The sequence below is a fragment of the Panthera tigris genome, chromosome B3 (genome assembly GCF_018350195.1).
Source record: "Panthera tigris isolate Pti1 chromosome B3, P.tigris_Pti1_mat1.1, whole genome shotgun sequence".
Classification (NCBI taxonomy): Eukaryota; Metazoa; Chordata; class Mammalia; order Carnivora; family Felidae; genus Panthera; species Panthera tigris.
The window spans coordinates 33,276,232-33,292,334 of record NC_056665.1 but is presented as its reverse complement, the minus strand read 5'-3'; the positions used below and the strand labels follow the sequence as shown (position 1 = coordinate 33,292,334).

Genomic DNA, 16,103 nt, shown 5'->3' with positions numbered 1-16,103 from the left:
ATGGAGAAAGAGCTTTCTCACTCTGATGAAGCAGCCCAAGGTGGAGACCTGCCACTTCCTGGATCTGAACATTACCTGGTCGGGTTGTGATTCTTAGAGCTGCTGTGTTCATCTCACAAATGTTAACAAGAGCTCTCCCTGGCTTCTAGGTCCTCTCCACCTTTCCTTTCTCCACTGGATCCTTTCTATCTTTGTAGGCACCACCTCCTCTACTTGAACCTTAATCTCACAGGGCTCTATTTTGGACCCTCTTCTCATCATGAGTCCTCCTAATTATATTTTTTCAAATTGTGGGTAGCAGCAACTCACTGTCAGGTCACTGAATCAACACAGAAGGCTGTGACCAGCACTGGGAGAAAGAACAGAGTATCACCGAATATCACATGTGGCAGATGTCCCCCAGCAGATGAGCAGATTCCTCATATCATCAGCCCGTCAACCATCCATACCTTGTCACTGCAGAATGTCAGTTGTCACCTCACCCCCAGCCTGCCCCAGATCAGCTGAAAAAAGAACATGAGAGAGCCCCTCTGTGTGCTTTATATCAGGCCCAGAACGAGGGTGCTAGGGACATAGCAGTAAACAAGAGACAAGGTAGTTACCATCCAGTAGGAAGGTAGATGTTGGACAAGTAAATCTCAAGCATTGAGAGTTGTTATAAAAGAGAAACCCAGTATTTACCCAAGGAATACAAAAACACGAATTCAAAGGGATACATGTACCCCTGTGTTTATAGCAGCAATGTTTATAATAACCATGATATGGAAGCAGCCCAAGTATCCATCGATTTATGAATGGATAAAGATTTGATATGTATATGCAATGGAATATTATTCAGCTACAGAAAAGAATGAAATCCTGCCATTTACAACAACATGGATGGAGCTAGAGGGTATAATGCTAAGTGAAATAAGTCAGAGAAAGAAAAATACCATATGACTTCACTCGTGGAATTTAAGAAACAAAACAAATGAAGAAAGCAAAAAGAGAAAGAGACAAACCAAGAAACAAACTCTTAAGTACACAGAACAAACAGATGGTTACCTGAGGGGAGGTGGTTGGGGGATGGGTTAAATAGGTGATGGGGATTAGGAATGCCTGTGTTGTGATGAGTACCCAGGTGATGTATGGCATTGTTGAATCACTATATTGTTCACCTGAAACTAACATAACACTGTATGTTAACCAACTGGAATTAAAAAAGGAAACCCAGGATACTATCACAGACTTTCATTGGGTCAGGAGAGTCAAGGATGGCACTCAGAGGATGGGGGGGGGGGGCTTTGAATGAGTCCTGGATAGTGGATGTTCAGTGTCCGCCAGGCACAGAGGAAGAGTGGCTGGGAGATAACTTATTGATAGGGTGTTTTGATTACATGGGGAGTCAAAGGTGTGTCCTGGGTTTCTGGCTGTGCAGACCCTTCCTTATGGCTCTTTTGGTTGCTTCTTTTTTGTTTGTTTGCTTATTTATTTTTGAAAGAGCACAAGTGGGGGAGGGGGAAGAGAGAGAGGGAGACACAGACTCTGAAGCAAGCTCCAGGCTCGCGCAGAGCCCAGCACAGGGCTTGAACTCATAAACTAGGAGATTATGACCTGAGCCGAATTCAGACTCTTAACCAACTGAGCCATCCAGATGCTCCCTCTTCTGGTTGCTTCTTTGTTTTCCTTACAAGACAGAACTTTTTTTTTTTTTTTTGATTTATTTTTGAGAGAGAAAGTATGAGCAGGAGAGGGGCAGAGAGAGAGGGAGACACAGAATCTGACACAGGCTCCAGGCTCTGACTTGTCAGCACAGAGCCCAATGCGGGGCTGGAACCCACAAACCATGAGATTGTGACCTGAGCTGAAGTCGGACGCTTAACTGACTGAGCCACCAAGACTGAGAACATCTTGAGGGCAGGGATTAAATCTTGTTTATTTAATCTCTGGCATCCATTATAATATCTGACATATCTGTACTGAAAGAATAAATGAATTTGGGATGTGGTGGCGGGGGGGGGGGCGGAGAAGGAGTTCTCATGGGAGAGGACATTTCCAAAAAAACTCCACAAGCATATAACAGATTGTTTATTTTCATTCACATATAATTGGCCTCTTTTATTTTTTTAACTATACAGTTCACCCAGTTAAAGTATACAACTCAGGGGCATCTGGCTGGCCAGGTCTATTTTTAAATGTACAATCCAGTGGCGTTAATTACATTTACAATGTGCAACCATCACGACTATCTCCAAAACTTTTGTCACCCCAAATAGAAACTCTGTACCCATTAAGCGATAATTGCTCCTTTCCCCTACCAGTCCCTAGTACCTTCTCTTCTACTTTCTATCCCAATGTAATTTGTGTATTCTAGATTTTTATATGCTCAGAATCATACAATATTTGTCCTTTTGTGTCTAGCTTACTACATTTAGCCTAATGTTTTAAAGGTTCATCTATGCTATAACATGTTATACAGAATTTCATTATTATTAAAAAAATTTTTTTTAATGTTTATTTTGAGAGAGAGACTGAGTGGGGGAGGGGTAGAGAGAGAGGGAGACACAGAATCTGAAGCGGGCTCCAGGCTCTGAGCTGTCAGCACAGAGTCTGATGTGGGGCTCGAACTCACGAGATGTGAGATCATGACCTGAGCCGAAGTCAGATGCTCAACCGACTGAGCTACCCAGGCACCCCCAGAATTTCATTATTTTTTTAAGACTGAATAACATGCCATTGTATGTGTATCTCACGTTTTGTTTATCCATTCTTTCTGTTAATGGACACAGGTCATTTCCAACTTTTGGCCTTTGTGAATAATGCCGTAATGAACATTGGGCACAAATTTCTTTTTGAGTCCCTGCTTTCGTTCCTTTTGCATATATATCTAGGAATGGAATTACTGCATCATATGGTAATTCTATGTTTAGTTTTTTGAGGAAATGCCACACTGTCTTCTATAGCACCTGCATATGCAGGGGCTCCGGTTTCTGCACATCCTTGCTAACACTGTTATTTTCTGCTGTTGCTTTTTTATTCTTTTAAAAATAGCTATCCTAGTGGGTATGAGGTAGTATCTCATTGTAGTTGTGATTTCTATTTCTGTAATGATGAGGGCTGTTGGCCATCTCTTTTCATGTTCTTACTAGTCATTTGTACATGTTCTTTGTAGAACTGTCTATTCAAATGCTCTGCCCATTTCTACATTGGATTGTCTTTCTTTGTTGAGGTTAGGCCTATTTTATAAATTTTGTGTTGTTTTTTTTTTTAATTTTTTTAACGTTTATTTATTTTTGAGACAGAGAGAGACACAGCATGAACGGGGGAGGGGCAGAGAGAGAGGGAGACACAGAATCGGAAGCAAGCTCCAGGCTCTGAGCCATCAGCCCAGAGCCCGACGTGGGGCTCGAGCTCGCGGACCGCGAGATCGTGACCTGAGCTGAAGTCGGATGCTTAACCGACTGAGCCACCCAGGCGCCCCTGTGTTTTTGTTTTTTTTTTTAAGAACTTTTTTTTAAGCTTGAGAGAGAGCAAGTGTGAGCGGAGAGGGGCAGAGAGCGAGAATCAGAGGTAGGCTTCTTGCACTGTCAGCACAGAGCCCAACGCAGGGCTTGATCTCATGAACTGCAAGATCATGACCTGAGCTGAAATCAAGAGTACACTGCTTAACCAACTGAGCCACTCAAGTGCCCCTATAAATATTTTTTAAATGTTTTGTTTATTTTTTGAGAGAGAACACGAGCGCATAAGCAGGGGAGGGGCAGAGAGAGAGGGGGACAGACGATCCTATGTGGGCTCTGTGCTGACAGGCTGACAGCATCAGGGCTCCTGTGGGGCTTGAACTCATGAACTGTGAGATTATGACCTGAGCATAATCAGGTTGGACTCTCAACCAACTGAGCCCCCCAGGTGCCCTGAGGTTAAGCCTGTTTTAATAGTGATTGATTCTTATCTTTTTTTTTTTCCTTTAAGAGATATTTGCTTCAGTTATTTCAGGATTTTATTCAAAAATTTGATTCAGAGAACCTTATTCAGCAGCACTTAGTTTAAAAAAAGTCAAGACTTTTTCAACATTCTTTTCTCTGTCTTTAGTCTGAAAAGGAAGACAGATTTAAAGGAATCAATTTGGTATCGATTTAATTTTGGAGGTAAAGTTTTAGCTAGATATCATCCTCTTTTTCCTCTGTAGGGTTTAGAGAACTAGAGTGATGAGTAAGTTATTTATACTTAAAAATCATCTGGGCACTCTTGTATGCAGAGAAATATGCAAGTATGAATTGACACAAATGCTTTTGAGTAAAAGTTTGTCAGTAAATATCAGGAGCTTTAAAAGCTCAGGGGCGCCTGGGTGGCTCAGTCAGTTGAATGTCTGACTGTTGATATCAGCTCAGGTCATAATCTTGCCTTTGTGAGACTGAGCTCCTTGTTAGGCTTCATGCTGAGCAGAACTTGCCTGGGATTCTGTCTCTCCCTCTCTCTCTGCTCCTCCCCTGCTTGTGCAAGCTCTCTCTCATTCTCTGTCTCTCAAAATGCATACACTTAAAAATAAAAGTTTATATTATTTAACTTAGTACTTCGTATTCTAAGAATCTGTTCAAATAAAGTATTCTCAACATTTTTTAATTTTTATAAAGCAAAGATATTCATTACAGACGTATTACACTATAGCAGTGATTTATTGTAAACAACGTACACATTCAGCAATAAAACAAAGCTAAGTAATTATTTATTCATGCAAATAAATACGAACCAGCTATTTAAATTAATGTTTATTTTTAAAAAGCAGCATTGAGGGGCTCCTAAGTGGCTCAGTTAGTTAAGTGTCTGACTTCGGCTCAGGTCATGATCTCAGAGTTCATGGATTTGAGCCCCGCATTGGGATCTCTGCTGTCAGTGCAGAGCCTGCTTCAGATCTCTCTCCCTCCCCCTATCTATCAAAAATAAATAAACATTAAAAAAAAGATTTAAAATTGTCTGTAGATAAATATCTCTCTTAAAATGCACATATAAAAAGATTAGGAAGAAATATGGTAAATTAATAACCATGATTATCTGTAAGTATGTGAACATGTCAGGTTTTTTGTTGTTCCTTTCTATATTTTCAAAACTTCTGTAGTGAGCATGTAATTTTTCTAAGTTTCAATGTTTTGATTTTTTTTTTTTAAGAAGCTCTACACTCAACATGGGGCTTCAACTCATGACCCCCAAATCAGGAGTTGCATCTCTGCCAACTGAGCCAGCCATGTACCCCCAAGATTTTATTTAAGTTTTTTTTATTTTTTAAGGTTTATTATTTTGAGAGAGAGATAGCATGTGTGATTGGGGGAGGGGCAGAGAGAGAATGAGAGGAAAATCTCAAGCCAGATTCTGATATGGTACTCAAACTCATGAACCGTGAGATCATGACTTGAGCCAAAATCAAGAGTTGGATGTCTAACTGACTGAACCACCCAGGTGCCCCGAATCTATTCTTAATGTAAAAAGTTTGAACAACTTCAAGAAAGCTAAATACTCCTTAAATCACCATCCAGTCCGGTGGTAATCATTATTTTCAGTTAATGTGCTTTATTTAGACTTTTATACAGTGTATGTGTATATGTGTATAGCAATATAAGTATACAGTTTACTGTTGTGTAAGTGTTTTATATAAATGGTAACTATCATGTATTTTTCTAGGTTGATATATCTTGGAGGGCTTTCCATGTTAGTAGGTCAAGATCACTTCATTATTCTTAAATATACTGGTTCATAGTACAGATATATTACAGTTTCTTTTCCTTTTCATAGCATTTAAATTGTTTCTGGGGCGCCTAGGTGGCTCAGTCGGTTGAGCATCTGACTTCAGCTCAGGTCATGATCTCGCAGTTTGTGAGTTCGAGCCCCACGTCGGGCTGTGTGCTGACTGCTCAGAGCCTGGAGCCTGCTTCAGATTCTGTATCTCTCAGTCTCTCTCTGTGCCCCTCCCCGACTCGTGCTCAGTCTCTCTCTCAAGAACAAATAAACATTAAAAAAAATTAAAAAGTTAAATTGTTTTTAATTTTTCACTATTTGGTGTAATGGCCATCTGGGAAAAGTATGCACACTTAAAATTTTAATAATTCTGCCAAGTTGCTCTACAAAATTACCATTTATATTTTTACTATTAACATGAGTATCTACAGCATATCTCTCCATATTATTTTTATGATGTCCACAAAATAATAGCAGTAAAAAATATGTAATACAGGATTGTAAGAGGGATGTGCTCATCTTTTTCAGACCTTGTTTTACCTGAGTTGCTTTTAGCAGTAAATAACAGAAAATCCAACTCAGTGGCTTAAACAATAAGGAATTTTTTCGGCTAACATAAGAGGAAGTCCAGAATTAGAATGGGCTCTAGGGCTGGTCAAGCAGTTCAGTGACATATGAAGCCCTGAGTTCTTTCTGCCTCTCCACTCTGCTGTGCAGTGCCTCTATTTTCCTGAAGTTAAAGCTGCCAGTGGCATTCCGGATCCATTTTCCCACTGCCAGAGATATGGTCTGGCTTCCCATTGTTCTCTTTTAAAAATAAGAAAAGCCTTCTTTCCCCAGAACCTCTTAGGAATACTCTTTTCATTGGATCAGGTTGATAGGCCTGCCAGTCTTGGACAAGGGAGATAGGATTACCATTGATTAGTTGAATCTAATCAGCTGATAGGGAGTGAATTTTGAGGAGTCCAGGGGTAATCGGTGCTGGTTGCAGAGCACAGACGCTCAGATAAGTTAAGTGGTGTATGGATACAGGAGCAAACACGAATGCACAGGAAGCCGTCAGACTCCTCCCTCCAACACAGTGTTTTTAGAAATCAGCTGCTATGATTTCTTGCTTCTGTTTCTGTCATCGTCTGCTCTCTGTTTTTCTCTTGGGTCTGTTCTGACTCTCTGTTTGTAGTGCTGCTATTGATTACTTCTCTTTTACTTTCCTTTGCCTTTTATGATAAAAACATTTTATATAGTGTAAATATCTGAATCACACATTTGACATTGTACAGGTTTGGGAAACGATTGTGAAGAATAGGATATCAGAAAATAGTTTGTTTTGTATAAAACTTGGTTTACTATTACTCAGTAATTTCTCTTGAATTCTGATGTCAACTTGGGCTGCCAGTAAAGATGGTACAGTAAACTCAAGTTTTGTTCACTCCTACTCCAGACACAGAGCAATAAAGAATAAAATGTAAGTAGCAAGGATATACAAAGCCCACCTGAAGGAAAATTATTTTTAGGCAAATAGACTATGAAAGAAAAAGGACAGGACCCTGGTTTTTATTTTAAAATATAAGTTTATGGTTTTCTGATGAGAAAATCAGTGTAACTTCCTCATAGAAATTTGGAAAATATAAGGAAGTATAAACAGGAAAAATGTCAACCTTAAGATTTAATGAACTTTAATTGGCAAATTAAAAATTAAAGTAGTATTTTGTTTTTTTTTTTTTTTAAATTTTTTTTTTTTCAACGTTTATTTATTTTTGGGACAGAGAGAGACAGAGCATGAACGGGGGAGGGGCAGAGAGAGAGGGAGACACAGAATCGGAAACAGGCTCCAGGCTCTGAGCCATCAGCCCAGAGCCTGACGCGGGGCTCGAACTCACGGACCGCGAGATCGTGACCTGGCTGAAGTCGGACGCCCAACCGACTGCGCCACCCAGGCGCCCCTAAAGTAGTATTTTGAACAAAAAGCTTTCACACTTCACTGCGAAGTCTTTAGATGTCTTATTAACCTGTAGTTCAGATATTCTCAACCTTGGCAGTATTGACATTTTGCACATGATGAGTTCTTTACTGTGGGAGAGGTCCTATATATTGTAGGATGTTAACAGCATCCGTATCCTCTACCTAATGCAGGTTAGTGGTGCCCAGATGTGACAACTGAACATCTCCAGGTATTGACGTATGTCTCTAGGGTGCAAAATTGTTCCTAGTTGAAAACCATTGCTCTGGTTAAATAAATAGTATGACACTTGAAAATTGAAGGTAGGAAGTTAATAACTTTAACATAAGGAATTCACACAGAAGTTGGATTAACAAGCAGAAAGACTTCATCTGACCAGGCAGTAATTGAAGGCATTTTGACTGAGAAGCTCTGTGTCTGGATTTGGATGTTGTCCCCCAACCACACCCCTCAGCCTGAGAGGCTCATATCCTGGTTTGACTCTAGTCTTGAGGGTAGTGAGTGCCAACTGTGGAAAGGGTAAACAACTTCCTATTTGGGATTTTTGTCCAAATATATCTGGACTTTTTCAAGAACAAGCAACTTCTTATTTGGAACTGTTTATCAGAAGTACTTGATGGTTCTGAGAAAATAATATCCTACATGGGGCTACTTAAGTCCTCTTCATTTCTCCTTATGAATGACCTCAGGTGACTTTCTTCTGGCTTTCAGTTGAGGACCTTATCCATCATTGAGGTGAGTGAATTGATTTCCTTCATGGGTATATTTCCTTTCTTAGAGGAATCTCCATTGGAGACCTTTTCCATCTTGGGGTGGCTATAGCCCAGGATGAGTTTTGTCTACAACCTGAGGCAATATATTTACTTGTGAGAAACTTAACTCAGCTTGAGGTTTGCTTTCAGAGTATTTTTTTAATAGAAGAAAAAAAATCTTTTATTGTGGCAAGATATATGTAACCATTTTTAAGTGTACAGTTCGGTGGCATTAATTATATTCACTATGTTGTACAACCATCACCTTCTATTTCAAAACCTTTCTCATCACCCCAAACAGAAACTATGTACCCGTTAAATAAGAACTTCCCATTTCCCCCTTACCTCTAACCCCTGCTAACCTCTGTTCTACTTTCTGTCTCTGAATTTGCCCCTTCTAGATGTTTCATATAAGCAAAATCATACAATATTTGTCTATTTGTGTCTTTTTTATGTTCTCAGGGTTCATCCATGTTGTACAGAATTTCATTCCCTTTTAAGGCTGAGTAATATTCCATTGTGTGTATATATACCACATTTTGTTTATCAATTTATTTGTTGATGGATATTTGGGTTGCTTCCATAGAGTATTTTTAAGTTGTCAGTAATTCTTAAAACCTTAAGGAATTTAAAGGTTGTGGAGGTTGGGAATGTTACAGATATTCTGGAAATAGGTCATTTCCTATACTATGTGTAACAGTTTCTTTTACGGACTAATTACTATCTGTATATTTGGTTCTCAGTAATGATTTTATAGACACAGGCTTTAAAAAATTTTTTTTATTAATATTTATTTTTTTGAGAGACAGAGTCAGAGTGCAAGTGGGGGAGAGGTAGAGAGAGAGGGAGACACAGAATCTGAAGCAGGCTCCAGGCTCTGAATTGTCAGCACAGAGGCCAATGCAAGGCTTGAACCCACAAACCATGAGATCATGACCTGAGCCAAAGTTGGACACCGACTGAGCCACCCAAGTGCTCCATATAGATACATGCTTTTGACTTCATTAATACATTTCCCTTTTTCTGTGTTTTAGTTCTTGTGTATAGAGAGTTGTAGAGTTAGAAGGTTATTTCGATGTTGTCTAATTTAGTTTACAATCCGCATGAAATTGCTCTCACAGCATCTTTCATTGACAGTTCTCTCACTTTACTGTTTCTACTGTAACAGTGAATGACTTTTATTGATTTGCTTTTTGCTTTTTGAAGGGATAGTTCTCTTGTCTCCGTGTATTCAACCCTGTTTTCCTAGTCTATTGTAATCTGGCTTTTGCGCTACCACTGCACTGATTAAATTGAGCTGAGCATTGGCATCTTTTTTATTGTGGTAAAATATATAGAACATAAAATTTATCATTTTAACCATTTTTAAATATACAGTTCTGTGGCATTAAGTATGTTCGCATTGTTCTGCAACTGTCACCACCATCCATCTCCAAACTTTTCCATCTTCTCCAACTGGAACTTTGTACCCATTAAACAATAACTCTCCATTACTCCCTTCCCTCAACACCTGGCAGCCACCATTCTACTTTCTTTTTCTTTTTTTCCAGTTTTATTTTATTTTATTTTATTTTATTTTATTTTATTTTATTTTATTTTTTTAATTTAATTTTATTTAATTTTTAATTTTTTCTTTTATTTTAGAGAGAGCAAGAGCACTAGTAGGGGAGAGGGGAAGAGGGAGAGAGAGAAAGGATATCTCAAGCAGGCTCCATGCTCAGCGCGGAGCCTGGCACAGTGCTCTATCCCACGACCCCGGGATCACAACCCGAGCCAAAATTAAGAGTCAGATGCTCGGGGCGCCTGGGTGGCTTATTTGATTAAGCGGCTGACTTCAGCTCAGGTCATGATCTCGCAGTTCGTGAGTTCAAGCCCCACATCAGACTCTGTGCTGACAGCTCAGAGCCTGGAGCCTGCTTCAGAGTCTGTGTCTCCCTCTCTCTCTGCCTCTCCCTAGCTCTGTCTCTCTCTCAAAAATAAACATTAAAAAAAAAAAAAAAAAAAAAGCAAGTCAGATGCTTAACTGACTGAGCCACCAAGGTACCCCTTCCAGTTTTATTGAGTTGTAATTGACATATAACATTGTATTGATTTTAGGTATACAATATGATGATTTGATACGTATATTGCAAAATGATACCACAATAAGTTTAGTTAAAATCTATCACCTCGTATAATTACAGAATTTTTGTGTATATTTGTGTGTGATGAGAGCTTTTAAGATCTCATCTCTCTTAGCAACTTTCAGTTGAGTTACTTGAGTCACTATGCTGTACATTACATCCCAGAACTTATTTGTCATATAACTGAACATTTACACCTTTTGACTCCCTTTATGCATTTTGCCCACCCTCCAGTCCTACCTCTGGTAACCACCAATCTGTACTCTATGAGTTCAATTTTTTTTTTTTTTTTTTTAGATTTCACATATCAATGCGATCATGCAGTATTTATCTTTCTCAATGACTTTATTTGACTTAACGCGCACAAGGTCAATCTATTTCACAAATGGAAGAACTTTCCTTCTTTTTCACGGCTGAATAATATTCCTGGTGTGTGTGTGTGTGTGTGTGTGTGTGTGTGTGTGTGTGTGTGTGTGTATGTGTATCACATTTTCTTTATTCAACACCATTCTATTTTCTGTCTCTATGAATTTGCTTAGGTATACCTCATATAAGTGGGATCATATAATATTTGTCCTTTGTGTGTGGCTTATTATATTTAGCAATGTATACCTTCAAGGTTCATCCATGTTGTAGCAGGTGTTGGAATTGTATTCCTTTTTAAGGCTGAATAATATTCCATTGCATGTATATACCACATTTGGTTTATCCATTCAGCTGTTGATATTTGAGTTGCTTCCACTTTCTGGCTATTGTCAGTAACACTGCTATGAACATGGTGTACAAGTGTCTGTTTGAATCCCTGTTTTAATTTCATCTTTCTTTCTTTCTTTCTCTTTTCCTTCCTTCCTTCCTTCCTTCTCTTTCTTTCTTTCTTTCTTTTCCTTCCTTGCTTCTTTCTCTTCCTTCCTTCCTTAGTCCAGCTTTTTATTGAATATGTTACAAAAAGGTTTAGTCAAATAGACCAAAGCCCATGTTATCAGACTCCTCAGGTTCTTCCCTCCTTGCTTCACTTCTCAGCTGAGGCAGCAGTAGTGGAGGGGGCAGGGTTTCCTGCTGGGGCAGGTCCACCACCCTTTCACTGCAGATGAGGCTTCCATGTTGACGATGGCGAGAGCCTCTGCACACAACTAGCCTGGTCAGAAAGGTCCAGCACTTACTTTGGCTGCATTAATGAGAGCATTCATCTTATCTCTGTAACTGTTACCTCATCATTGTGCAGGATGAGGGGCGAGTAGATGCAGATGAAAGTGTTGGGCTGGCAGCTGGCAGCCAGGCTATTCACAGGATGAAGTGAGGGCTTTACCCCAACATGGCCTTAGCTTCCTTGGAAGGACCAAGCACCTTAGCAGCAAATGCAGAAACAGGCTCCCTTCTTTCATTTCTTTTGGGTATCTACTCAGAGTGGAGGTGCTGGACCATATACTATTGTTTGATTTTTTTGAGGAACGATGCTAAGTTTTAAATGGAAGTGCTAATAAGATCTACAAATCTTAAGTGCCCAGATTTTGAATTTTTTTGAAAGTTTATTTATTTATTTTGAGAGAGAGAGAGGGAGAGAGAGAATCCCAAGCAGGCACTGCACTATCAGTGCACAGAGCCTGATATGGGGCTCAAACTCAACAAACCTGTGAGATAATGACCTGAGCCGAAATCAAGAATTGGATGCTTAACCAACTGAGCCAGCCAGGCACCCCATTGAATTTTGACACATACATATACTCATGTAATCATCACTCAGATCATTTTCATCACCCAGAAAGTTTCCTCGTGCCCCTTTACAGTCAGTCCTCCCTTCAGTTCTCTAGAGGGGGCTATTCTGATTTCTGTCCCTGTAAATTAATTTTGTGTGTGCTTGAACTTCATACAGAGGGAATCATATGGTATGTACTATGTAGCTTTTGGTATCTTTTCCTCAACATAGTGTTTTTGAGATTCATCCACGTTGCAATAATGTATCAGTAGTTTATTTTTTTAAAGTACTGTATAATGTGTCATTGTATAAATGAATATACCATTTCATCCGTTCTCCTATTGGTGAACATTTGTGTTGTTTCCAGATTTTGACTATCATGTAAAAGCTTCTATGAACATTCATTTACACATCTTTGTGTGTGTGTGTGTGTGTGTGTGTGTGTGTGTGTATGGTAGGTGTTTTCATTTCTCTACAGTAAGTACCTAGGGAATGGAATTGCTGGGCCATATATAAAGTGTATATTTTAATTTTTTTTTTAATTTTTTTTTTTAACGTTTATTTATTTTTGAGACAGAGAGAGACAGAGCATGAACAGGGGAGGGGCAGAGAGAGAGGGAGACACAGAATCTGAAACAGGCTCCAGGCTCTGAGCTGTCAGCACAGAGCCCGACGCGGGGCTTGAACTCACGGACCGTGAGATCATGACCTGAGCCGAAGTCGGACGCTTAACCGACCAAGCCACCCAGGCGCCCCCAGTGTATATTTTAATTTTATGAGAGACTGCCAAAGTGGTTGTGTAATTGTACTGTCCCACCAGCAATTATGAGATTTCTGATTGCCCTGAATTTTTACTAACATTTGTTACTCTCAGTCCTTTTCATATTAGACATGCTGGTAGATATGTTGTAGTATCTTATTATGACTTTAATTTGCATTGTCCTTATGACTAAGTGAGTTGAACGCTTTTTCATATACTTGTCATTTCTTTTGTGAAAGAAATACTAAGGTTTTTGCTTGTTTTTATTTTTAATTTTTTTTAAATTTGTATTTTAATGTTTCTGTATTTTTTGAGAGAGAGAGAGAGAGAGAGAGAGAGCCTGGGCGAGCATGGGGTAGGGGCAGAGAGAGAGGGAGACACAGAATCTGAAGCAGGCTCCAGGCTGTGAGCTGTTATGATAGCGTAGAGCCTCACGTGGGGCTTGAACTCATGGACCGCAAAATCATGACCTGAGCTGAAGTCGGACGCTTAACTGACTGATCCACCCAGGTGCCCCTTAACCTGTTCACTGCATTGAAGTCCCTCTGTTGTAAATTCTCAAGTGGTTTTTATGGTCCCTTGTTAGACCCTGACTGATAATCACAGAGCTCAAGTTGATAGTAAAAAAAAAATGTCTTAGATTTACATTTGTTTCAAGATGTGTCATCTTTCTTTTCTTTTAATTCCAGTGTACATGTACAGTGTTAATGTTAATTTCAGGTGTACAATATAGCGATTGGACAATTCCATATGTTACTCAGTGCTCAACAAAACAAGTGTACTCTTGGTGTACCAGGGTGGCTCAGTCGCTTGTGTCTGACTTTGGCTCAGGTCATGATCTTGCAGTTTGTGGGTTTGAGCCTCTCAAATTGGGCTCTCTGCTGTCAGCGTGGAGCCTGCTTTGGATCCTCTGTCCCATTTTCTCTCTGCCCCTCCCCCACTCTCACTGCCTGGCTCTCAAAAATAGACATTTCAAAAATTAAAAGTATTTATTTATTTAGAGAGAGAGCGTTAGTGTCAGCAGGGAGGGTCAGAGAGAGGGAGAGAGAGAATCCCAAGTGGGCTCAGAGCCTGACGTGGGGCTCTGTTTCACAAAAGATCATAACCTGAGCCAAAATCAGGAGTCAGATGCTTAACCAGCTAGGTCACCCAGGCATCCCAAGATAAATGTACTGTTAATACTCTTTACCTATTTCCCTATTCCCCCACCCCCTCCCCTTTGGTCTATCCATTTGCTCTCTGTTAAGAGTCTGTTTTTTGGTTTCTCTTTTTTTCCCTTTGTTTGTTTTGTTTCTTAAATTCCACATATGAGTGAAATCATATGATATTTGTCTTTTTCTGACTGACTTATTTCACTTAGCATTATACTTTCTATATCCATCCGTGTTGTTACAAATGGTAAAATTTCATCTTTTTTATGGCTGAGTAATATTGCATATATGTACCACATCTTCTTTATCCATTGATGGACACTTGGGCTGCTTCTGTATCTTAGCTATTGTAAATAATGCTGCCATAAACATAGGGATGCCTATCTCTTCAAATTAGTCTTTTTTGTATTCTTTGGGTAAATACCCAGTAGTACAGTTACTGAATCATATGGTAGTTCTATTTTTAATTTTTGGAGGAACCTCTGTACTGTCTCCTACAGTGGCTGCACCAGTTTTTATTCCCATGAACAGTGCATGAGGGTTCCATTTTCTCTGCATCCTCATCAGCACTTGTTTTGTTGTTTCTTGTGTTGTTGATTCTGACAGGTGTGAGGTGATATCTCATTGTGGTTTTGATTTGCATCTCCCTGATGATGAGTGAAGTTAAACATTTTTTCATGTGTTGGTTGGCCACATGTATGTCTTTCTTGGAGAAATGACTGTTCATGTCTTTTGCCCATTTTTTAAATTGGATTATTTCTTTGGTGTTGAGTTGTATAAGTTCTTTATGTATTTTGGATACTAACCCCTTATTGGATATATGATTTGCAAATATCGTCTCCATTTCAGTAGATTGTCTTTCAGTTTTGTTAATTTCCTTTGCTGTCCAGAAGCTTTTTTATTTTGATGTAGTCCCAGTAGTTTCTTTTTACTTTTGTTTTCTTTACCTCAGGAGAAGACTTGTTGTATCTTTTGATGTCCCAAATTGAGATAGTAAAGTGTTAGAAGTCCTGTTATAACATGAAGAAATTAACATTTATTGAATGGCCACTTTCAGATTTTTCATAGTTTTCCAGTGAAAATTATAGAGGGAAAAATGGAGGCCCAGAGAAGTTAAATAACTTGCTGTAGGTCCCAGAGAAGGCTGGTATTGAATCAGGACGGGAATTCTACATATAAAAACCATGCATGATGTGTCTGCTTATCCAGGAAGAGATCCTTTACCAAAGAAGGGTTCATTTATAATGTACTTCTAAAAGTCTTAGTTATTTTAGAAGATTCTTCAGCTAAAAATTCAAGGCACAATAATTTTCTGCTCAGCTTTCATTTTTCTGGTATGTTATTCCCTAGCACTGATCAAAGTTTAAGATAAAAATTTGAGTTAGGGCCATTACTAAGAGACTTTGGCCCCTAGGACAAATTGCAAGGGAGAAGAATTCTTGTATTGCTATGTTTATTTGGTTGTGTAATTGTTTAAGATAGAAGTCTGGTGTATCCTTAGAGGGGAAAGAAAGAGGAGAGATGTCACAAAAGAGTGGAATGGGGGCAGGAGAATAGAAGGGCCAAGGGAGTATGGTTGCCAGGTTGCCAGTTTTCCACCCCTACTGCCTCAGTGATGGTGGAGGGGCAGGGTGGGAACTGGAGATAGGAATGAGGTGCAGCGGCTGAAAGGCATTACCTTGTCTTCATCTCATCAGCTGGCCACCTGACCTCTATGATAATAGAGGCTCCTGAAGTGTAGCATCAGAGATGACTGCCCTGCTCTGCTGTAAAATAGAGGAGGCTGTGCTTTGCCTTTACATGTCTATCTTTTTTTAGAGGATCTTTCACATAGGTAATTGTCATAATACTTGGTGAAAGCATGTAAGAACCAGTACCCCTGTTTGTAGCGGGAATTGGAGTGAGCAATGATTTGGGATACAAGAAATTCAACTTACCCATTTACAGGTAAAATT

The 16,103-nt window shown here is 39.4% G+C and overlaps 1 protein-coding gene across 2 annotated transcripts in view; it reads left to right on the top strand.

The window, feature by feature from the left end:
- Window positions 1-16,103, top strand: part of BBS4 (Bardet-Biedl syndrome 4) — a 55,493-nt gene that overhangs the window by 15,134 nt on the left and 24,256 nt on the right. The window contains exon 1 of one of the 2 annotated variants that reach the window (XM_042988444.1): window positions 16,010-16,095. The exons of the other annotated variant lie outside the window; for it this stretch is intronic. Coding sequence (XP_042844378.1) covers window positions 16,056-16,095 — 40 coding nt within the window. The 5' untranslated portion in view covers window positions 16,010-16,055. Of the gene's footprint in view, window positions 1-16,009; window positions 16,096-16,103 lie in introns of those variants that run through there. 2 annotated transcript variants of the gene reach the window in all.